This window comes from Prionailurus bengalensis, chromosome B3 (assembly GCF_016509475.1).
Source record: "Prionailurus bengalensis isolate Pbe53 chromosome B3, Fcat_Pben_1.1_paternal_pri, whole genome shotgun sequence".
NCBI classification, from domain to species: Eukaryota; Metazoa; Chordata; class Mammalia; order Carnivora; family Felidae; genus Prionailurus; species Prionailurus bengalensis.
This window is the reverse complement of record NC_057355.1, coordinates 120,070,270-120,094,015: the sequence shown is the minus strand read 5'-3', so window position 1 is coordinate 120,094,015 and position 23,746 is coordinate 120,070,270. Positions and strand designations below refer to the sequence as shown.

General features: G+C 54.5%; 1 protein-coding gene across 2 annotated transcripts; it reads right to left on the bottom strand.

Annotated features, from left to right (window-relative positions):
- Window positions 1–1,384: 1,384 nt before the first annotated feature.
- Window positions 1,385–20,757, bottom strand: VSX2 (visual system homeobox 2). 2 transcript variants are annotated; one of them, XM_043556610.1, is made up of 5 exons: window positions 20,003–20,757; window positions 18,627–18,711; window positions 14,804–14,927; window positions 4,362–4,542; window positions 1,385–3,579 (listed from the first exon to the last, which is right to left on the bottom strand). In XM_043556610.1, the coding sequence occupies exons 1-5, from the start codon at window positions 20,370–20,372 to the stop codon at window positions 3,197–3,199; spliced, it is 1,143 nt and encodes a 380-aa protein (XP_043412545.1). In that variant the 5' UTR covers window positions 20,373–20,757; the 3' UTR covers window positions 1,385–3,196. The 2 variants fall into 2 exon arrangements, with proteins under 2 accessions (XP_043412545.1, XP_043412546.1); XM_043556611.1 differs by having other exon boundaries at window positions 1,385–3,522; window positions 20,003–20,752.
- Window positions 20,758–23,746: the final 2,989 nt, after the last annotated feature.

Genomic DNA, 23,746 nt, shown 5'->3' with positions numbered 1-23,746 from the left:
TGACATTGGAGGGACAGACATTATCAGTCCCAGGAGAGAGGCACAGAGGTCAACACCTTGACTCAAGTCCCACAGATATGCTTTCATGGCCCCCTATCTCACGCCTCCAAGGCCTTAGAACATTGGCAGTTCTGTGTTCGACTTATTACTGTGATTCCTTGAATTCTATCTCTCTTTCCCTCCAAATAAGACTGCTCTGGCCACCACCATATCCCTACTGCCTTGCCCCACTGCCTGGTACTCAGGAGATTCTCAATAAATGTTTTTAAATGATTGAATAAATGGATGAGTTAGAGGGAGAACATTCATCCGTTCATTCAACGATAGATTGTCCGGCCCTTTGATGGTTCCTGGGGTTAAAAGATGAACAGGATATAATCCCCACCCTTGAAGAAATCAGTCTTGTGAGGAAGATAGACTTGAAAACAAAAGATTACAAGAAATTACACACGATACCGTAATGGAGGGATGTCTAGGCGTCTTCAAGTGCTAGAAAAGAACTCTCCTATAAACTCTCCCTGGAGGATCAGGAAGGCTCTGGTCCGAAGGAGGAGGCTTGTAGGGTAAGTAGCAGTGCCTCTCCTGGAGTGGTGGGGGCGGGCAGGGTGGAGGAAGGGCATTCCTAGGCCAAGGGGCCACAGTGAGCCCGACAGGGACCTGACTTTCTCAGAAAAGGCCCAGGGGAGCCTGTGCGGGCAGGACTTGAAGCCAGGCTCTTGGATCTTTCCCTTCACCACATCGCAGTTGGAGATTTCCCACATGTGCCCTCAAGGATCGGGGTCCGGGACGATTATACCCACTCCCAAGACAGGGTGCGGGGACTACTGGCTCCCTGTCATTCTCCTTTGACGACGGCCTGCCAGGAAAATCTCTTCTGGGAGGGAGTTCCACATCTGAGGCAATTTCAAACAGTCTTATGAGATTTCTGAAGCCGAAAGCTCAAAGAGAAGCTATCCGGCCAGCTCCCTCCTCTCCCGCAGCTTGCAATTCCAGCCAGCACATCGTGGAGCCACCGGGTCGCAGCTGTCTGTGGACAATTTCATGCAGTCCTTTGCCACGTTTACTTCCTGTCTCTTTAACAGGATTTAGCTCAGGTTTGTTTGACTTTTACTTCCAGAGACCGCGGCCTTTCCCACATGTTGCCGTTGCGTTTGGGTTGTAGGCAAGATCTTAAGAGTGCACACATGTACACAAAAGGAGGGAGTCGGTACTCTGGTGGGGGTGGGGGGCAAGGCGGGATTGGGATATTTCAGGTGTGTCTGCAGTGGAGGAGGGTCCCAAATCACGGTGACAAGTGACCCTGGAAGGGGGCGTCCGCTCAGTGGAGAAAGGCAGGCCACGGTGCCAGTGCGGCTGGAGTACTTTCAAAAGAGGAATCTGGTAATTTTGATTTAAAAATGCCTTCATGGATTTACTTTTTATGCTACCCATACGTACACCATCCTCACCCACGGAGGATTCCTGGATCCCTCCTCCCCTGACGTTTTTACATCAATTTTATTCTTACTTGTGTCTTTACAGAAAATGGCACAGAAATCACAGGTTTGGAAGAGCTAGAAGTTATTACAGTTCCGTATTTCGAACACCTCAATATCAAGTTTCTTTCTTCCCACTCTATGTACAGTATTTACACGGCAGGGGCTACAGTCTAACACTTCAAACCAACTGGGGACAAAGACGAGAAGAAGAAGAGGGGGGAGTTCCATGAACGGGATGAGGAAGAAATCAACTGTTGATACGGAATTAAAACCCCAACTCACTGTCTCAGACCTTCCTCTTGCGAGGTATTCCCTGCAAGGTGGGTGGCATGGCAGAGGGAAATGTCAGGGGGGTGAGGGAGACCTGCATCTGGCCCCGGGGGCAGCTGCAGGGAGGCCACCCGTACGGACAGTTCCTCTCATCCGCAGACAGGAAGAAGCACCCTGTCACCTATTCCTACACGGTCACTATGTCCCTCCTATTCTAGCGGGCAGACAACACGCATACACCGGGCATGGTTTGAGTTGAACACCGGCTCCTGCTTTGCTCTCCTTTGAGCCCTTTCTCTTTCTCACCCTTCTGGTGACCACTCCTTGATGCCTATAATAGCCCCAGGCCCCCTCCAAGTTTGGCCTCCCGAGGATGGTCTGGATCAAGTGGAGTCGAGATCTGTGGCTTCTTATGGGTTCATTTTACAGCTGGATTGGGGTGCTCCAAGGCAGGACACATGCGAACCGATAAATTGCAAGAAGCTCTAGAAGGGTGTCTTGCATGGCAAGTCAGGGTCACAGGCATCACACCAGGGGGGTCAGGATGCTTCAGAACGCAGGCCCCAGGGCTCCGGATAAGAGTTCGGCCTCCCCAACAGTGCCATGACCACAGCACTTGTGACGTGTACCCCCTGGCTGCAGGGCCCAGGCCCAGGACTCTACAGATATTGTACATGGCCCCGTGCGGTGCTGGGACCCATGCTGGGGGGAATGGTGGGGCGGGCTGGGTGTGGAGAGGGCCGGCAGGTTCCTAAGGGTGACCGTGGAGGGCATGAGACAGAGGGTGGCCGAGGGGCTCAGGCTGAGACCTTCCAAGTTCAACCTGGACCGTGGGCAGAGGTTGTAGCTGGGCCTGCGGGGCAGCACATCCACACCGCAGAGGCCCAGGCCCGGGCCCTCAGGAAGGAATAGGCTGGCCTGGCGAGCGCAGTTTTACTGAAGACTGGGGGGCTCAGGACGTTGGTGTCAGAGTGCGGGTCCTCAATCCCCGTCACCGCCGTGGCAGGCAATGAGTCTGCAGCAGTGGGCTTTGGACCCGGCCAGAGCAGAATCCGTAGCAGGTGTAGAGCTGGGAAGGGGAGGCTCTTGCAAGCGAGAGAACAGAGAGTAAGGGGTGGATTTGGACAGGGAGAGTCGCCAAGAGATTGAGTGAAAGCGGCTTGAAGGGGTGGTTTGGGACAGCAAGAAGGCTTCTGAAGCAGGGCTGTTGGGGTGAAGGGGAGGATGCTGGAGAGGTCAAGACCAGATAGGGGGTGTCTCCGCGTGGCCCAAAGCCTCGGCCAGAACTGAGTTGTGCCTGAAGTCACCCCGGGGGTCATGGAGGGCCTGTGGGGCCGGGGGAGGGGGGCAGAGGCCAGGCCCGGGCCCTGCCTCAGAGAACACCTCCCGACACCACAGGCCCCGAAGAGAGCAGAGTCCTGGGGCTCCGGTAGCTGCGTGCCCTTGACCTAAGCCATGTCCTCAAGCTGTGGTGGACTCAGCTTCTCCGCTGGCCTGTCTTCTTCCATGGCGTCCTCCTCCTCTGGCTCCTCGGTATTCCGGGCCAGGCTGTCGGGCCCAGACACAGTCCCCAGCACTTTGGTGCTGTGCTCCTGAGCTCTGGCTCGGAGCGCCGCAATGCTGTTCTCCCTCAGTTCCTCCTGGGACATGGCCGCTGGAGGGTCGGGGCCCCGCTCCTCCGGCTCCATCTTGTCGAGTTTGGGCAGGGCCTGGCGCTCCACCTCGGGCTTCCTCCCCGACTCCGCTGCGGCCTCCAGCGACTTTTTGTGCATCCCTAAAAAGAATTGTTGGTATTCGGGTTTAGAAAAGCGCCTGGGAAAGCCATCTTGAACTGAAAACAGCAAAGATAGAGAGAGGCCAGAATTAAGGACGAGCAGAAAGCCTTACTTCACACACCGCAGTCACGCGAGTCCCAGGGGCTGGGGCTGGGGCAGCGGGAGGGAGGCCAGGGGATGGGGCTACAGACCAGCAGCCGGGCACCAGGCCTGCAGAGGGCTTCTTCAAGTCAGGTTCCCCGGCACCTGGGCACTGGGCAGCCTATTCTGTCCCTTCCTAAGCATAGCACTTGCCCCCCCCACCAATCTCTCCCTCCCAGGATTCCAGGTCTTAGAACCCCACGATAGGCTGGTGCTGCTTACCAGACATAGGCCTTGAGGGCAGGTGGGGGAAGATGGCAGGAGAGATTTAAGGGGGAAGAAGTCCTTTGGGAAAAACCAGAATGGTGGCCGCAGGGACCTAGGGGTCCCCTGAACCCTCAAGAGGGGCGGTTTCACTCACCACAAGCCCACCTTTGGCCAAGGGGGGGAGGAAGGTACAGACCCTGGGGCGACAGCCACACCCTTATCAGAAGACAAAAGAACCCAAGTTCCGGGGCCTGGCAGGGATGAGAGTCCTAGCCACCCAACAGGGGGGCACAAGGGATAGACACCGAGCCCTGGGCCCAACCTGCCCTCTGAGCCTCCTAAGGATGACGAGGAGGGCTGTTTTGGAGTGCCTGTGTCCAGCTAGGCTGTTGTGGCCAGGTCTCCCTGCTCCTGGGTTCTGTCCCCTCCTCCAGGGAGCCCGCTCTCCTCACCACAGGGGCAGGGCCCCAAGGAGGGTGCGGGCTCTTACCCAGCAGCCACGGGGCACAGGAGTCCATGATGCCATCCTTGGCAGACTTGAGGATAGACTCTGGCAGGGGGATGGAGTGCCGCACCATGGCCCCATAGAGCCCGTACTCCGCCATGACGCTGCTCCGGCCCCAGCACTTCTCCCGTTTCCTCCACTTGGCTCTGCGGTTCTGGAACCAGACCTGCAAGTGAGGATGAACGGGTCAGGGGCGTGTTCTGAGAGACGCTGAGGCCAGGCTCTTACCTCAGTGTGCCCACTGGGAAGGTCCCCACCCCTTTGCTGGCAGCTGCATCCCCTTGTGGCTGGTCTCTCCGGCAGGGTGTCCTTACTTAAGCTCCCCCGCCCCATGGTGCCCCTGGGGTTCCTCCAGGCTCCGAGTGCCCAGAATGAGGACACCCAGTCCTGTAAGAATATGATGGGTGAATTTTTTTTAAATGTTTTATTTTTTATTTTTGAGAGCGGAATAGAGAGTGCGAGCGGGGGAGGGGCAGAGAGCCATGGGGAGAGAGGATCCGAAGTGGTCTCTGCAATGACAGCAGAGAGCCCTAGGGGGAGCTAGAACTCCTGAGAACCAGGTGATCACGTCCTGAAGTGAGGTCAGACACTCAACCCAATGAGCCACTCGGGTGCCCCTCTTTTTCTTTTTTCTTTAAAAAAATTCTTTAACGTTTATTCATTTTTGAGAGACAGAGAGAGACACATTGTGAGTGGGGGAGGGGCAGAGAGAGAGGGAGACACAGAATTGGAAGCAGGCTCCAGGCTCTGAGCTGTCAGCACAGAGCCTGACCTGGGGCTTGAACTCACGAACTGTGAGATCATGACCTGAGCCGAAGTCGGGACGCTCAACGGACTGAGCCACTCAGGCGCCCCCTTTTCTTTTTTAAATCGAAGCAGTTCTAAGGTGATGGAATAGAGGCCTCATGACAGGGTCTTGCAGGTGGACAGTCCCCAGTATGGTCCTCAGTTCGCCTCTGAGAAGCCCCACCTGGATAGCTCTCTTGCAAGTGTGCATGCCTCCAGCATATAAACAGAATCTCTTTGTGACTCGCAGAGGGACAAATGCCTTCCAAGGGCTGGGCTAAACGCATCTCTTGTTCAGGGCTCCCTCTCCACCACAACTCCAGGGGCCAGGAGCTGTCTGGGAAGCGAGCGAGTGTGGACCCAGGCAGCAAAGGGCATTGCACCTAGGGATCATGAAGCTGGGGGACACACTCCCAGGAGGACTGAGTCAGCCCCCTTTCTCTGCCCTATCCTGGCTAAGCCCTCCTCTGCCCTCCATTCATCCTCCATTCACCCTCTCCCCCACAGTTTTGGATCTAACCCTGAATGACATTTAAGGGAGCTGGACATCCATCCCTCAGTCAGGTTAGAAGACAAAATTCTCCTGGTGTGCAGAGAAAGCGGGGTGCGGACCTTGGAAGGTGCAGTGGGGGGCACCCTAGAGGTTGTTTCTCTGGCCCCAAAGCTGACTGGTACAGGGCATGGGGTACCCTCGGGGTGTCCATAGCACTCCAAGCCGGTGTTTGGGGGAAGGGAGATTCCTTGGTCTCCCAAAGCAGCTTTTCTGAGATTTCCGGCAGCTGCCAGGAGTCAGCGCTAGGGACAGCTGCACTGTCCCTCAAGCAGGTGAGAGGCCCTGGAGAAACCAGTGGGCGCTGTTAGGATCCCAGGCCCGGCCAACGGCCCCCTCTTGGCCCCCTCACAGTCCCTCCGGGCCCTCACCCCCGGGATGGCGAGACGGCCGAGACCCCCCGGGAAGTGGGGGGCTGAGGGGGAGGACAGAGGCGGGTTCCGGGAAAATCTATTAGTTTCCTCTGCGATTTCCATTCCCTCGCCTGCGCCGGGTCCCCCGCCCTTCCCTCCGGGCCCCTCCCCCTCCCCCGGAGGCGGAGGTTTCAGCTTTTGATGAAAAATTGCTCCAGCTCTATTCAGGAGGCGGCAAAAGAAGAGTCACCCCAGGGGCAGCCCTGGGCTGATTGAAAAATAAGTTAATTTCTGTTTGAATCGATGGGCCTCAGGCACTGAAATATCACGGGAAATTAAAGCGGCTGCTCTCTCGGGAGCCGCGGCATTGACCCGCACTAATTAATGCTGGGGAGGCAGCGCGAGCCGCGCCGCGAGCCGCTCCCCCTCCCCGGGGGACCCCAAACACTTCTCATTTAACTAATTAGACGGGGAAAATTGGGTGTTAATTTGTTTAGGATTTTTTCCCCTCTTCCCCCCGGCAGCTCCCACCCCAGCCCCCACCCCGCGCGGGGGCGCGGGAAATGAATGCGGGGCTCGCCGGCAGATGGCTGCCCGGGTCACTCTGCAATCTTCTCCGACTTGATTGCTTGATTAGGTCGTTAGCACATTAAAAAAAAAAATTGCTTGCCGTCTGGCGCTGGCGTGATGAGTGGGACGCGCGGCAGCGCCTGGGTAATTTATCTTTTTATACGGCAAAGAATTTGATTTCAATCTGCAGATATATGGGGCGCCTTTGACACCTGTTTAACATCGCGCCGCTGACAGTTTAACCCTTTGCTGCCTCGGCCGCCGGGAGGCCCCGGGCGGGGGTTCGGATCCGCACGCCCCCGCCGTTCCCGCCGCCGCCGCTATGTGGCGCAGTGAGAGCCCCGACGGCCCCAGGTAGCCGCGAGTCTACGGCTGCGCGCGGCCGGCCGCCTCCAGCAGAGGGCGCCCCGGCAGCCCCGCCTCGCCTCCTGACAACCTCCCCAAAGCCCCGCGGTCACAGACACCCTCTGCGGGGCTGCGGAAAGACCGCACGCTCCACGCACACCTTTAAATAGACCCAAATGTGTGTGACCCTGTTTTGAAACATCTCCATTTGTAAACAACCAGGAACCCATAAAAATGGGAGAGAAGAGGCCCAAGACGCCCTGGGCCTCGCCACCCGCAATTAGAAAACTGTCTCTCAAGTTCCACCCTGGGTGGAGCCGCCTGCGACGAGCTGCACTTTTGCCACCACCGGGTTTGGCACCTGCCGTTCCTGCTCGGGCCCTCCTGGAGAGCTGCGGAGCCAATGTGGGGGACCTTTCCCCTGGTCTGGACCCAGGACCGCCAGGAGGGCCCCTGCCAAGGAAAGGGTTTATACAGTTTGAAAGCCACTAGATGGCTGCGCTTCGTGTGCTACAGAGCGGAGATCAGCAATGCAAGCCCAGGCTACCTCGCTCATCGTCCTGGCCTGGCTCTAAGCTGTTTAGATCCCTCCCCAGCGCCACCTGTCTGTCCTGCAGGCGCTCTGCCCGACTATCTGCCAACCCCAGTGCCTGCGATTTGTGAGACCTCTGTCTTGTCCTGTCTTCCTTCCCAATAGCCCTCGGTGGCCCTCTATAAGTACCCACTTGTCTCAAGCTGCCTTGTTCCATGGAGGATAAATCTAAAAGGACGAATTCACATAAAAATGTAAGTGACTTCTGGTTTCATCCACCTCTCAGAGAAGGCAGAAGGATGAAGCCGTTGGCGATGGAGCGAGGCACCGAGTCTGACCACAGAGAGTTGGGAAGGCTTTCTTTATGAATCTAAGTCAGACATTTACTTCCTGGTCAGGAGCTAACCTTCTTGCTTGAATATAGTGCACTATAAAACAACAAGACCACAACCTCTTAACTGGAACCCATGCAGCCAGACTCCATCATGTTTTGGATTTTAGAAAGAAAATGTGATGTAAATACCACCATTACATGGCATTCTACTGCAGCAGCACACCCATAATCAAACTCACTAGTTTGGATTTCTGCAGCAAAGCATATGCATATTCATACTAAAAAGGATAAATAGGGGCCCCTGAGTGGCTCAGTCAGTTAAGCGTCTGACTTCAGCTCAGGTCATGATCTCATGGTTCGTGAGTTCGAGCCCCGCATTGGGCTTCGCGCTGACAGCTCAGAGCCTGGAGCCTGCCTGCCTGCCTTGGATTCTGTGTCTCCTCTCTCTGCCCCTCCCCTGCTCAGGCTCTGTCTCTCTCTCTCTCTCAAAAATAAATAAAACATTTAAAAAAATAAAATAGAACAGATAAATAAAAGCATAGGGAATACTAAAGAGCATAAAGGTGGGTCTGGTTTTTGCCATTAGTGAGTTTTGGATGACGCACGTAGGAAAGAACCCTGTTTTCAGCATGGTTTGGCGTTATGGATTCTGGAGAAGGGATTGTGGAGTATGCAAAGGCAGAGACACCAGTGTGGATGCCTGGGAAGATGCAGCTCTCTGACTTCCTCTGGATTCCATGAGCACTGGTGCTTGGGGTGGGGGGCGGGGGGCAGGGAGCTGGCGGGGGGCAGGGCTCTCACATGGAAACAGCATTTTTATAGGAACACTAAAGAAGGGGGTACAGACTTGGGATTCAGATGATCTCTGGGGCCTATAAACAGAACCATTTTCCTGGGTCTCCTAATTTGGGCAAATGAATAACCGGTCTGCAGATCAGACTTTGCCCACAGACATCCCCAGGGGAGTTGGTGCCAGCTGGTCGTTCAAACCAGGAGTCATCCGGACCCTCGGTTATGGGCTCCTGGAATGCCTGGCTCTCTGCAAAGACCAGATGCTGCTCCAATTTATGGAGGAAACCTGGACAGCCAAGACAATTTCTTTTTAGGACAGTTGGCAGGGGCGCGGTGGCGGTGGTGCCTCGGAGGGAAGTGGACAAGGAATGAGCATCAACCCTAACCACTCTTCATATGTGCCTTTCTCTTCCCTTCCTGGAAGCAACCAGCATGTGTACAGAACTTTGAAGTGTACGAGAAGCACTGAAGGCAGACAGTCCTGCACTGGAATTCTCAGCTGTGACAACGACTGCTGTGTGACTTGGGGCAAGTTCCTTGCCTTCTCTCAGTCTCCATCTCTTCAAATATAAAACAATACCTATTTTTCAGGGTTGTTCGAGGATTGATGACAGAAGTGAAAGTTCCGAACATCCATGCTCATCACACAGAAGGTAGGTGTTCAGGAAGTGCTAACTTGTTATTTCAGTGGAGGCACAGAATAGCAGCAGGAGTCTGCCCAGAGGGAACGTTAATCAACAGCATTGCCTGCCCCTCTGGCCTCCTCTGCATGCCCTTTAGCCAGGCTGGACTGACAATAGTAACTCCAGGAGAGGGGCAGAGAGACAGAACCAACCTTCAAACCATGCTATTTTAATACAGGCAGCCTCTGGTTTCCCCTTAGGCATCCAGAGGGCCCAACGGATTTCCCTGCCGCTCTCAGCACATGTGTAAGGTATTGCACGCCCTTGAGGCTCAAATGCAAGAGAACACCCATGCAGGTGCCCAACGCTCCCTGCAAATTGGCCGTGATCAGAAGCTAGGAAGCCTAGGCCCTGCAAATTGGCCATGATCAGAAGCTAGGAAGCCTAGATTGGAGATCCTTGCTCTGCCTCCAACGGTCTTGGTGATCTTGGGTGCATTTCTTAGCCTTTCGAGCTTTGAGTGCCTCATCTGTCCTGTAATACCACCCTCTTGAAGGTTTGTTATAAACATGAAACGTAACAGTGCATGGGAAATGCCTGGCACGTAATAATAATTCAAGACCCCTGGCCTGATGCTGGATGAATTCTGTGGATAAATGTGCAGCAAGACGAGGTTCTGCTTTCCAGAAAATGCTCAGTGGAAAACTTTTTACCTAAAGCCAGGTCCTTCCTGGCCCCGCTCCCACCTCTGAGGTTCCTTCTAAGCATTTAGATCTTTTTCCCTACTTGGTCTCTTGGTTCTGGTAAGCGCCGAATACTCCTTCAGTCGCTCACTCCTTCAGTTCCCTGGCTGCCCACTTTCTAGAAGAGACTGCCCCTCTCATGCGACGGTCAGGTCTGGAACTCTTCAGCAGAACCTGTGCAAAGGTCACGGTCCTCACCTGCCTGACACTGCAGGGCTCTGAGTGCCTGAGCAGGGACCCAAAGTGACGCCCATAGTCGCCGGATTTGGCACTCCAGGCAGGAACTTCCGGCTTGGGAAAGGAGCTGGGTTTCCTGGTGCATTTCCCCTCAGAGGTGGTGCCCCAGCAGCGCTCAGAAAGCCCAGTAGGATGCCTCTGGCTGTCAACAGCTAGTCTGGCAGGTGCCTCCACAACTGGCAGAGAGGGTCCCAAGAGTGTGTGCCTCCATTGATAGACTAGACCTGGGGAGGGGTACTTGCCAAACAGGTGCCCTTCTGCCATAGGGCGCACTCGGAGCAGACCAGGCAAGGCTGTCAGCCATTTCTCTCGCTGTGCGTGTGGCCAGCGTGAGCAGCTGTGGTCGTGCCCATGGCTTCCCTCCTGTCCTGGAAGCTCCCATCTTTGCATTCCCACCGGACAACATGTCCAGGGCTCCTTCCCTCAAAGGTCTCCCAGGACACCCTCTGTGGGTTTCCCAGGACTGTCCCCCCTAAAGGAGACATCTTGTACAATGGATGCTCTCTGCACATTCTGGGCACTTGCCTCCCCAGGCCCCGCCCTCCAACCTTGTCTTCCTGCCGTCAGGCCTGGCTCTGTCGGCCATGTGGCAGTTCCCATCACATTCACCCAGCTTCTTTCCTCTCTCCGCCGGCTGGAAGCTGATTAATTTGGGCTCGTTGCTGCAGTGATTTAATGACTTAACACTCCACATGCGCTCAGCATTCCTGACACCATATTTCAGCGTCTCCCTTCCTGTCCCAGCTTCAAGCTCAGAGAAGCTGGGCCTTGCTGCAGCCTCTGACGTCCAGTAGGGGGCGGCTTTGCCCACATTTCCCAGTAGCCCAGGCAGCATCCTTCCGTGCACACCTGACAGGTCATCTTGTCCCTCATCCCGCCCTGTCACCCCAAACTCTACTTCCCTCCACTCATATGAACCCACCTGAAATGCAGAAACTCCTTTCCTGAGCCTCTGTCCCAGCATTTTTACTTTGGCTGGCCACAATCACCTGGAGAGCTTCAAAAACATACAGGTGCCCAGGTTTCACACCAGAACGGCTGGGCTTGGGAGCCCAGCATGGGTGTCTTCCAAAGCTGCCCTGGGATGCTAATAAATGTTCCAGGCTGAGACACCCTGCAGCCTTCTGTCAAGGTACATCTTCTATCTTCTGGAGTAAAATTCCTTAAAACTTTGTTCCCTATCCTTGGGCAGGGATCCCTTTAAAAGAGGCAGAATGGGGGACGCCTGGGCGGTTCAGTCGGTTAAGCATCCGACTCTAGATTTCAGCTCAGGTCATGATCTCACGGTTCGTGAGTTCCAGCCCCTCATCAGGCTTGGGATTCTTTCTCTCCTTCTCTCTCTGCCCCTCCCCGGTTGCTCTCTCTGTCTCTCAAAATAAATAAAACTAAAAAAAAAAAAAAAAAGTCAGAATGGAACAGCACTAGTCGGAGAATCCAAACCATGAATTTATATACAAGAATGTGCCCATTCAAAAAAAAATTTTTTTTATGAGTGAGTTTTTGAGGTTTTTTTCTTTAGGAATAATGTCTGGTACTCAAACAAATTTTGGTTATTTTTTTTCTTTTAAAAAATTTTTTTAATGTTTATTTTTGAGACAGAGAGAGAGCATGAATGGGGGAAGGTCAGAGAGAGAGGGAGACACAGAATCTGAAACGGGCTCCAGGCTCTGAGCCATCAGCACAGAGCCCGACGCGGGGCTCGAACTCACGGACCGTGAGATCATGACCTGAGCCGAAGTCGGATGCTTAACCGACCAAGCCACCCAGGCGCCCCAACTTTGGTTATTTTTTTGAGAGAGACAGCGTGAGTGGGGAGGGAGGGGAGAGAGAGAGAGAGAGAGAGAGAGAGAGAGAGAGAGAGAGAGAGAGAGAGAAAATCCCCAGCAGGCTCCACACTGCCTGCGCAGAGCCCAGCGCGGAGCTTAAACTCATGAAACCGCAAGATCATGACCTGAGCTGAAATCAAGAGTCAGACCATTAACTGACTGAGCCATCCAGGTGCCCAATATTGGTTATTTCTATAAAGGTTTGATATAGGTCCCCACCTGACCTCAAACCATCTCTGTTCCCCCAGCTTCAAGTCAAAGCACAGGCTTCAAGCTCAAGAGGAGGTGGTGAACTTCCGGGCTTTAGACGCAGACCCGGGTTCGAACCCTGTGCCACCCACTTGCTAGCTGTGTGGCCTTGGGCAAGTTGCTGTGCTTCCGTTTCCTCAGTTGTCACCAGGATTTAATGAGATCAGCGCTGAAATGGAGTGAGCACTGGGCATTTCCCCGGGCATCACGCGGAATTCATTACGCACGGCGCATAGCATCTGCACAACAGGCAGGTGTCACCATCATCCCCATTTAGGCTCTGCAAGTCAAGTAACTTGTCCGGTCACTCAGCTGGGAATGGTGAAGCCAGGATGTGTTTGGCTCCGAAACAGTGCCCCTAATCACCCTACCTACTCCCTTGCCCTGTGCACGTCATGTATTCAGAACACCTGCACATGGAGACTGCTCTGTAAATGACAGCTGTGATTGTCACTGACGCATGCTAAGGCTTTCTCCCCCGGCCGCCACCTGGGGCAAGGACATTTAACAGCTCACAAACACCTCCTGGAGGCAGCATTTAGCCAAAGAACCCTGTGGTGCTCAAAGACAGAGATTCTGGTCTCCATTCTCCCATTTCTACAGTCCTCACGGTCCCAAGGGCAATCAATTTACTCCACACCCTAGCTCCTCCTTGCTGGTTCCTGCAGCTTCAGACGCCACGGATAGATGCCCCCCACCCCCACCCCGCCGCCCCCAGGCAACTTAGAGAAGGGGGGGGGCATCTGTGGCAACCGCAGTAATAGCTGAGGAAGAGCCTTCCCCCAAATCCCTCACACACTCCCGCCCACCATCACCACCGGCACCGTCACCGCCACGGCCAAACAGATTTTAGGACGACCCACCCACCGCAAGAGACAGTTGTTCCTTCCTACTGGTCAGTGGTGCAAAAGTGAGGCCTGACAACAGGGGAATTTTTCAGCCGTCCACCCCAGCCGCTCGTAATAGCTAACTTTGTGCTAAGGAAGGGCCAGGTATGGGTTACCGCTGCACGTTGACCAGATCAGGCCTTGGCTTACACACACGCGCACGCGCACACGCACACACACGCGCACACATACGATTCAGAATCAACACCCAGGCTTACCCCACTGGACCCAGTTGGGTGGGGGATGACGGATCCAGGCCACCATGGATAATGTACCAAACAGATAATCTGCTTATGAGTAATTGAGCTCATTGTTAGTGCCAACGTCTAAAGCTACTGGCTGAAATTCCATATCACTTTCCAGGGGAGAGGAAGACTCTTCTGGAAAAGTAGCTCATGTCTCATTTCCAATTCTCGGGTTGTCCAATGAGAGAGCACAAAACAACCCACAACTTATCTGGTTCCTTCTCCCCCCAGCACATATCCCACCTAGGGACCCAGGGTTCCTGACTGGGAGGGGTTTCAGGAAGTCAGGACACCCCCTACCAACAACTTTTCCCAGCCTTAGCAGTGAACTGTTCTGGACCATTCCACTGACGGGAGCAGCTTTCATTTAAGGATGTGATCCAGTTGAGGCAAATCCAAATCTGGAAATGTTTCTCCTCCTACCACACTCACTTCTTCTGCGTCATGGAGGCCCTGCCTAGAAAACCATCCGACTTCATCTTCTCCCAGAGAAACCATTAAGCAGCCACACTCCTGCCCAGCTAGCGATGTTCTGGCCTTGGGAAGGTCTTCCTGCTGATGAAGGGAAGCCCTGCACCCACCACAGCTGAGAACACTCCTGTCCAGACCCATGGCCGGTTATGCCGCAAAACTCTCTAGGAGAGGCGCACCTGGCTGGCTCAGTCAGTGGAACGTGTGATTCTTGATCCCAGGGCTGTAAGTTCAAGCCCCATGTTGGGTGTGGAGATTACTTAAAAATAAAATCTTAAAAAAACAAAACAATGAGCCACACTTACAGGCACAAGTCCCCAGCCACATCCCAGGGCAGGGCCAGCTGTTCACGTGTGAGAGGAAGAAGAAGCTTCCGGTGGATGGGTGGATGGACGTGGTGGGGAGTAGACAGAAAGGGAGGGGGCAACCTTTTCTTCATGGGTCAGGGGAGTGGAAGAAAGGGAAACAGAATGGGGTCAGGGCTGGAAGCCACTCTCCCCCTCTCCCCACCTCTGGCCTTGGAGCAGACATTTGGCTGTCCTAAGAGATACTGACCGCAACAAAGACCCCACTGAGAGCCCATGACCCACCCAGAACTCCTTTTCCCACCACAGGCCCCTTCACGGTCTGCCTGACATACGCCTCAGGAAGCCTAGGGTCTGGAACAGCAGGCCAGGCTACGTCATCTAAGTCTCTGGTCCCCAACAGTGCCCACGTCACATGGTGGGTGTTCAGCAAATACCTGTCAGCTTAAATGAACTGTTATTCATAAGGACCCATAGCAGGGGGGTGGGAGATGGGGGTCACAGGTGTCCGGGAGCCTGGGGCAGTCAATGCCTCCGAGGGTGGGGAAAGAGAGAGAGGGGGACTTGGGGCTCTGTTACCTGTATCCTGTCTTCTGGCAGCTCCGTTTTCATGGCCAGCATCTCCCGGGCATAGACATCTGGGTAGTGGGCTTCATTGAATGCCTTCTCCAGCTCCTCTAGCTGGTAGGAAGTAAAGATTGTCCTACGGGGAGCAAAATGACACACTCAGGATCCAGCAACTGGAAGACACTGTTCCAGAGACGATAGAATGGACCTCCTCTATGCCACCTGGACAGACCCCAAATACAGGCTGGCTCAGCACAATCCGACATAAACTCCTTCACACACACACTCACGCTCACAGATATTTACACACACTCATAGCTTAACACTCTAGACTCGTCTTCATTCAACACTGAAGATCCACCCTGCCCTTCTTGGGAGGACATTATTTCATAATGTCGGTGACATTTCATAGTGGGAGTCTTTCTAGAAGCGACTGGGGGGAAAGGGTGTTCAGAAATTTTAGAAAACTGTAGAAGGCCCTTCTTCTTCCTTCTAAGCACAGAGTGAGGGACTCACCAGATAACTTAAAGCCTCTGGCCCCCTGGGACCTGCTTCCCAGTTTCCTCTCACAGACAGCAAGTAGTATAATAGTCGATCCTTTTTTATTTGGTCGTTGACCTTTTAATGACATCCAAGTTCAAAGACCCACCAGAAAGTCAAATGCAACTGCAACCCCAGTGTTTGTATAGCTGAGAACTGAATCTCCCACCTCCTCATGCACCCCAACACCTTGCCCTCCTTCCAAGCATTTGGGCCAGCATCCAAATTTACTAGCTCCTTAGAGCTGCCTGCAGACCCCCTCCACTTCGGGGCGGTCCATTCTGGTCACTCTCACTCTGAGAGAGCCTACCTACACAGCCCCCACTCCCCACAGAGCAGTTTCCATTGACCTGTTTGGGTCCTGATCCGTTTTAAAAATCTGGTACAAGCTACGGCCTTTCTTTCGCCCTGGGCCAATGTGCAAATGAATATGGTCCAACACAAAATTTTACCTCCAATATCAGGGGCTTCATGGAGCCCATCTTTTTTCCATGAACTATACACATCCACTTAAAGGCACAAATTCTTCTCTTTTCAGACCTTATAGTCCAGATTCCACAAACCCATTTGTAAAAATGGTACATTCCACGCTTGAGCCTCTGGGATCTGACCCTGGGACCAGCACGGGGTGGGGGGTGGGGGGTGGGGGGGATTGGTTAGAATCCTTCACTGATGGCCCTCACTTTCACCCTTACCCAACACAAGGGAAAAGTATAGGTTTAAGCCCCAGTAGGTCCTTGTGCTGGTGTGTCGGCTTTAATATCTTGGGGGATGATGCAAGGGATGTGTGAGGAAGAAAGATTCTGCCCTTTATAGAAAATGACTGGCTTGATTCTAAATCGTTTCTCCTATTCTCCTGGGAGGGGGGAATGGAATGTTTATGTATACAGAAAGTGAATTCTTCAGAATTTTGAAGATCTGCTGGTTTCTATTTTGCTCTTGTCACTTACTAAACGGCCCCTGGAAGAGATCGTCCAAATAAACAATCGAAATATGCAAGCCGTTTTCAAAACTAGGGAAACAAAGTCACACAGGTATTGTGGTTTGGCCAAAGCCAAAGAAGAGACGTTTAGAGATTTAGAGATTTAGAACCATTCAAGTGCCAGCCTCTGCATGGGAGAGCTCTCATGGAAAAATAAAACAAAATAAAACCTCAAATCCCCCAAACTTTCCCTTAGTGTTGCCTCAGAGCGAATCCCTGTGTTGACACCGACGTGCCCTCCAGGGAGCCTCCTGTATCCCCAAAGTGGGATCCAAACCCTGCTCCTGGCTTTGCGCAGAACCCCAGCCCCTTTTGGTGCCCACTGCATCCAGTCTGCAGAGCTGAGCTTTCCCAGTACAGAGAAGTGCAAAATCTGAGAGACTCCCAAGGCTTCTGCTCCATCCCTCCTCCCTTCTCTAAGCCCAGCATATTTCAGAGAGAAAAAGAGATGCCCATCTCTCATCACCAGACTCTAGGGTCTCTTACCTGAAATCCTCAAATGAGAGAAGTTCAGGAAAAAATATTTTTTACTAATTAAAAGCTGCACTGGCAATCAGTCGCCGTTCTAATAATATCTCTAATAATCTGCTCCCTTCGTGCACCAGACATAACCTGAAACCCAGGGCAGGTGGTGAGTTATGCTGTCGCACTGAGAAGCCTCCAAAGCTCCCAACCATCTCCTCAGAGGGGAGAGTGTCAGAGGAGGACAGTCAGGAGCGTTAAGCATAGACTTTGGGCTATGGGTCAGCCAGCTCCAGGTGCCACACAAGGACATGTCCTGGAACAGAAACACTGTTCCGGCATGCAGGGGATGCTTTTTCCAGAACTCTCCTAGCTATGTGAACCCTGCTTCTCCTTCCATACCAGCACAGAAGCAGTTCAGCCCGGACTCTGAACTGTCCTCCCTCCATGGTCCCCGGGTCTGTCCCTGCTCGGGGAGGCTGACAGGATTGCCCACCCTGGGACCAGCACGAGATGGGCGCACTAAAGAATGTTCTAATGAATACGTGTTGGATGAATGAATGTCCAAAGTGACCCAGGATCAATGCTTCCGTTTAAAACAAAACGAAGCTAAACAAAACAAAACCACCGCCGGGGTTACTGAGAAACCAAGTCAAAGTTCACCCTCATTCCAGCCTGAACCTATTGGGGTCTTAGAGGCCAGGAAAAGCCATTTTACAAGGTGGAAGCCAATAGAGCGGTTTTCAGGGGCTAAGGAAGAGGAAAAGGCAAAAAAGTACCCAGAGAAAGGGTGCCAAGAGGCTGAGAACGAATTGGGGAGAAGAGGATGGGGTGGAATGCAGCAGGGAGAACTCGCAGGGGAGAAATGTCGGGAGAGTCAGCAGGAACCCTGTGGACATCCCGCCTAGACTGGTGCGCAGAGAGAGATTTGGGGAAACACACCGGAGGGTGAGCACCGGGAAGGAGTCTGGAGGCAGCGCTTGCAGCCAGTCGGGCAGATTTCTGGTTCTTGCTTCTCTATTTCCTTAAAAACCTCCCCATAAATTCCTACAAGGACCGGGTAGCTGTGGAGTGGATGTGGACAGGAGTGAGAGTCTGGGGTGGGGGCGGAGAGGGTTTACTTTTCAGGAATTACCTTTCAGCACCTATTACATTGCAAAAATGTGCCAGTAATGCCAGTTGGAAGGCATATCTTTTAAAATTCTCCCTTTAGCCTGTGCCCTAGTGCAGCCCACTCCACTCCAGCTGGGGCTGGCGGGGTCAGCCAGTCCACACACCTTCCCTCCGCATTTTACAGACGAGGAAACCGAGGCCGGGGGGACGGGAAGAGACTGTCTCAGGATCACAAAAGAGCAGAAGCCTAACGAAAAATTCCCATCAGTGCAGGTATCACGCTCAAGATTTGGGGAACGGTGGGAGCAGAAGACTGGGGGGGTGTGGCAGAGAGGACAGGGGCCGCGGCAGAGGAATGCGGTCCCGGGGGCCGAGGGCAGAGGGACCGGCGTGCGCGGGAGGTACGCGCGGCTTTCCGAAGGTGCTGGCGCAGGGATCGAATCTGGGGGCCGTCTGCCCCTCTCCGGCTCGGGTTTGGCCTTTCCTTTCTCCCGAAGGAAAAAGCCCGCCCCGTGCCGCCTCCCCGGAGGCCACACACCATCCTCGCCCCGTGTGGCTGGACGCCGGGGTCCCGGGCGGATGTCCCCAAACAACGTTCGGTCTCCCCGCCCCGGCACAGCCTCAGGTTTCAACTCACGAGCCGGCGAAAATAGGGTCGGAGCGACCCGACCCCCACACAGGACACGGCAGGGAGTGGGTGAGCAGAAGAGGTAGCAGAAGGCGCCGCAGGGGCCTTACCTGTGTCTCCGCTTCTTCCGTTTCTTGGTCTGGTTTAAAGCCGATTTGGACATTTTTCGGTCGCTGGAGGAAACATCTTCAGAATCTGAAAAGCGGGCGGAGGCACATGCGGCAGGATGGGGGGAGCGCTCGCCGGCGCCCGGGGACTTGAAGCGCCCGAAGCCCGCGAGGGCCCCACCCCGGGCCGCCTGCGGAAGCGCCGGGGGCCTGCTCTGCCCGCCTCGGAAGCCCTCCGAGAGGGCGACCCCATCCCTAAGCCCCGGCTGGCTGTACCCGCGCCGGTGCCCGAATCCGCAGATTTTGAACAGATTTCGTTGCAAGAGAGGCAAAGGCCCCAACGCGCCTGGGGCAGGGACGGCGGTGGAGCGAGGCAGCTTCAGGGAGTCGCGGGGCCCGCGGGCGGTGATCCCCGCGCTGCGCCCTGCCCCGCGCCGGCAGCCCCGGCGCCCCGGGCCTTAAAGTTGGCCCCGAGGAGCGGAGCCGAGGCGCCGGGAGCTGGGCGCCGGGAAGGGCTGGGGTCTCCCCGGGCACAGCCCCTTTTTTCCGTGCCTGCAGAATGCGCCCCCGCTCGAGACTGGAGAGACTGCGACGCGCCACTTTTCGTTGCCCCTCCAAATAAAAATAAATAAATAAAAAGATAAACGAAAAATCGGGGGAACTGCCGAGCGAGAGCACGAGCCGGAGCCCGAGCGGGTGGGGACGCAAGGCCGGGAGAGCAGTCCAGGGAGGGCGCGGTGGGGTCATTCCGGGGGCCCCCCCCCCGAGCCGGCAGGCGCCGGCATCGGATATATTGTGGCGTTTAGGAGCAACTGAACGGCGGCCGCTTCGGCCGCAGCAGAGGCCAGGTTGTCCGAGCGGGTGGGGTGAAAAATAAGCCCCAGCTGACCAACGTGGGCGTTGTGGAACGGAGAAAAAAGAGGAAGGAACAACAACTTTGGATACCAGGGCTGGGGCCGAAGCGGGCACCCGCCTCCCAGGGCCTCCAGCACACGGAACAGAGCGAGGGTCCTCCGGGAGGCCGGGGCCGCAGTGGAGGAGCGGAGCTGGGGGCCCGCAGCCCGCCCCACGGGCTCCGACACGCCAAGCCCGGTTTCCGGTGGGGCCCCAACCTGGCGCCGGGGCAGAGCGGGGCCCGACGAGTGGACGGGAGAACAGCGCGGAGGCCGGAAACGCCGGGGCCGAAACCAGGCGGCCAGCGGGAGCATCCTCCGGGCCCCTGCCCCGGGCGCGCCAGCCCCAGGCCGGAGCTGCGACCCCTCGGCCAGGCGCGAACTTTTGCGCCCGGGGGAGGCCTTGCGGTGCCAGCGAAAGCCGACGGCGTGGAGCTCCGGCTCTTGCCCCCAGTCAGGCAGCCTGGCAGCCTCGCCCTCACCTACCCGAGCTGGCCGTCTGGCTGGTGTCCAGCGGCCCCGACGCTCTGCCCAGCGGCTGCAAGTGGACGCTCTGCGGGTCGGACAGCACTTCCAGGAAGGTGGGCTGCGCGTAGAAGCCGGGGAGCCCCCCGGGCCCCAGCAGCCCCATGCCGCCCACTCCTGCGGGACTGAGCACGGAGCGCGCCGCCAGCAAGTGCCCGGGGGCCAGGCCGTCGAGGGCAGCCCGCGGGTGGGAGCTGGGGGGCTCCTTGTTCAAGCCCAGGATCTCCTGAATGCCGAACCCCGTGCACCTGGCCGGGGCGACCCCCGAGGAACTCTTGGCCACAGTCTCGGATTTGGGCTTGCTCAGCGCTTCCCCCGCTTTCCCCGTCATCTCCCGGTTCTTTGGAGGGGCTGAGGCCGCAGGTCTTTCGCTCCCCCCACCCCCCCGCCGGGCTCCCCGCTTCGCGAAGTTGGTCCCAGGTGCCCCCTCCGGTGTCTAATGCTCTGGAGCCCCAAGGAGATTCCCCTTTTATCCAACCAGGCGGCAGCCCAAGTGGGGTCAGAGCTGAGCAGCCAATCACCGGGGCCAGGAGCATTAGGAATTCCAAAAAGCTGGCAGCTCCCGCCGCAGGCAGTACCGAGGGGCCAGGGCGCTGGGGGCCGGGCACCGGGTGGACTCGGCAGGACGCCCATGGGCAGGGACCCCAGGGGCTGAAACGAGTCAACAAGGTTCAGGGCTGTTCCAGGAGGCTGGGTGGCTTGGGATTCTGGGCAGAGCCTGGCTGGGCTAGGTCCCTGGGGTGGGGTGGGAGGATGGGCTGAGGGCCGGCGCTAGAGGCTGGGAGTCCTCCTCCCTCCTTTGTGTCCAGTGCAGGTTGACAGGGTCAGAGAAGCCCAAATATGGGATCCTTGTGTAAAAGGCAGAACAAGGAAGAGGGGTAAGTGGGCTGGGCAGGGTGTGTGGTGGCATGGGAGAAAAGAGGGGGCCAGGGTGTGAAGAGGGAGATGTGTGGGTGGGAAGGGCTCCACATTTGCCTTGCCGCACAGGATAAAGTGCCTGGTTCAGAAGAGCTACTCAGTAAACATTGGCCCAATGAATAAATGAAGGCTAAAGGGGTCCGGAGTAAGAGTCTCTGGTGGGAGAGAACAGTGGTGATTTCATTTGGAGAACAACCATGGCCATCTGAACATCTTCCTAGAGTAAGCATGAAGTGTGCCCAGCTTCCATGGAAGGACTTCATTTATTCTTCCATCCATTCATTCGACTAAAACGGACTGAGCACCTTACCAGCTCTGAGCTAGGAGCCAGGGGTTCTGCAGTAATTCAGATAGACAACACAAGGGATCGGCTATCCCTTAGAGTTCACTGAGCACACAGAACGAAGAGGATGGGATTGTTGGTGGGGAGGAGAGGGGTGTCAAGAAGGCGTTAGAGGCCATTAAAAGGTGAGCTTGTGTCTCCAGTTGAGTGGGATCCCTTGACTAACTCCTGTGTTGGAAGTTGCAGAATTGCCACCAACTGGGCCAGTTGAAAAGTCGTGAGAGGCAGGAGCCTTATCTGGGGAAAAGCCTGAATTCCAAAAGTGGGCAGTGAAGCCACTGGTTTCCTGCTTGAGGGCTCTGCAGGGAACATGATCCCCTTGGGCCCAAATGTGAAGTGAAGGTGATTCTACACACACACACACACACACACACAGACACCTGCCATGGACCTCTGAGCCCCTGCATTACACCAGCTCAGCTAATTCTTCTGTGACATTCTTGGGGCCAGGGACTGTCTTATCTATGTTGGCATCCCCCTCTACTGTGCCTAATAATACACTAGGTTTTAAATCTTTCTTTCCTTTCTTTTTCTTTTTCTTTCTTTCTTTCTTTTTCCTTTCTTTTTCTCTCTCTTTCTTTCTTTCCTTCTTTCTTTCTTTTTTAAGAGAAGTAAGCCTTTATTTCCTTGCTTCACAAATAAAGTTGGTTGAATTGATTGTTTTAAATATTTCTTGAATCAAATTCACCCTATGAGGCAAGACAAAGACAGGGTTAGTTTCCTTAGGCCAAGACTGGAAAGCCAGGCTGGGGGAGAGATTCCATTCAGGATTTCTTGGCCAGTCAGCTGCAACCCCCCCAAATAAATCGAAACCTCCTAACCCAGCCTACTGCCAGGGTGTCTAGTGCCCTTTGTGGTTGGCATGAGACCAAACTGAGAGGTAAGAGGAGACCCCGTAGGGTATGGAACCTGAGGTCTTGCTATCAGGGCTGTTATGAGATGGGTCTCCGCTCACTGTGGCCTGGTCCACACAAGAGCTGGAATTAGATTGGGGTATTTCTCAGTGAGGGAAGTGTCTGGAAGAAGTATACTGTTCACTCCAAGGCCTGCCTCCTCATCCCATAATAATGTCATTCCTACTGTGCGTCTATCTTGCTCATTCCCTTTAGGCAACATAATCTGTCCTCACAAGAACCCTTTTAGTGTCTTGGATCCACAACTGAAAGTTGACATAGCTATTCTTGGTGGTTTTTTTTTTCTTTTTTTCTTATTTTTTCTTTTCTTTCCTTTTCTTTCTTTTTTCTTTTCTTTCCTTTTCTTTCTTTTTTTCCTTTTCTTTTCTTTTCTTCTTTTCTTCTTCTTCTTCTTCTTCTTCTTCTTCTTCTTCTTCTTCTTCTTCTTCTAGTTGATACACGTGGCATAGATATTCTCACTTGCAAGGTGCAGATTCAAAGATATGCAATCTTGCGGTAGCCTACACCTTGTATTCTATGGATTTGGGTTCCATGTGGCGTCAGTCACATAGATAACAATATGAGTGGTGCCCCCTGGAGTTGTGCAAAGCAGTGGCTTTCCCTTCCCATTTTATGAATATGGAAACTTAGGTTCCCAGAGAGGTTAGGTAACTTGTCCCAAGTGACCGAGCTAGTAAGCAGCAAAGACCAGACTCCACCTCAAGGGAGTCTGGTGTCAAAAGCTGTTCTCTTTTGACTTCATTCCTCTCTTGGCCTCCTCTCCATGTCAGCCTACCCTGGAAGGATGAATGGGGATGTTATGTTAATGGCATCTGTCATGTCGCTAACTTATCACAGGACATCCACGATAAGCCAGATGTCACCTGATGGGCAAGGATGTGAGTGATGGAAGCTCGGCTCTTGCCAGGAGATGGGGATGAAAAATCTCTTGACCAAACCCTGTATCTGAAGCTTCTAGTTCCTGCCTTCAGGGAGATAGTTACCACCTTGACCTAGAAGTTGGGGATGGGGGCAACCCCATGCCCTCTGAGAGGCACCCTTCCAGAGGCTACAGGTGGAGGGAGGGCCCAGTGTCAGCCTGAAGCCAGTCCCACCCTCAGATGTGAACTTCTGACAGATTCCTGGTGGGGGTGGGCAGGTGTCCGAATTTGGGGGTTGGAGGTGGGGGGAGTGAAGTGTACCCTTCTGGAGACATCTAGCTTGGTCACACCAGATCCAAATCCTGGGTCTTCTGCCTTGCAGTTCTGTGGCTTTGAGCCAACCATTAAATTCTCTCTTAGCTTTGATTGCTTTGCCTACAAAACAGCCTGGTACTGGGACTTGTGAGCACCCCCTGGTCCCCTGAATTAGCACTGTGGCCGAGGGCATGGACTCTAGAGCCAGGCTGCCTGGGTTCAGATTCATTGCCCTATCACTTACTTGGTGACCTTGGGAAAGTTACCCAACTTCTTTCTGCCTTCTGTGCCTCAGTTTCTTCATCCATAAAATGGGGATAATGGTAGTAACTACCCCTTAGGATTGTCAGGAAGA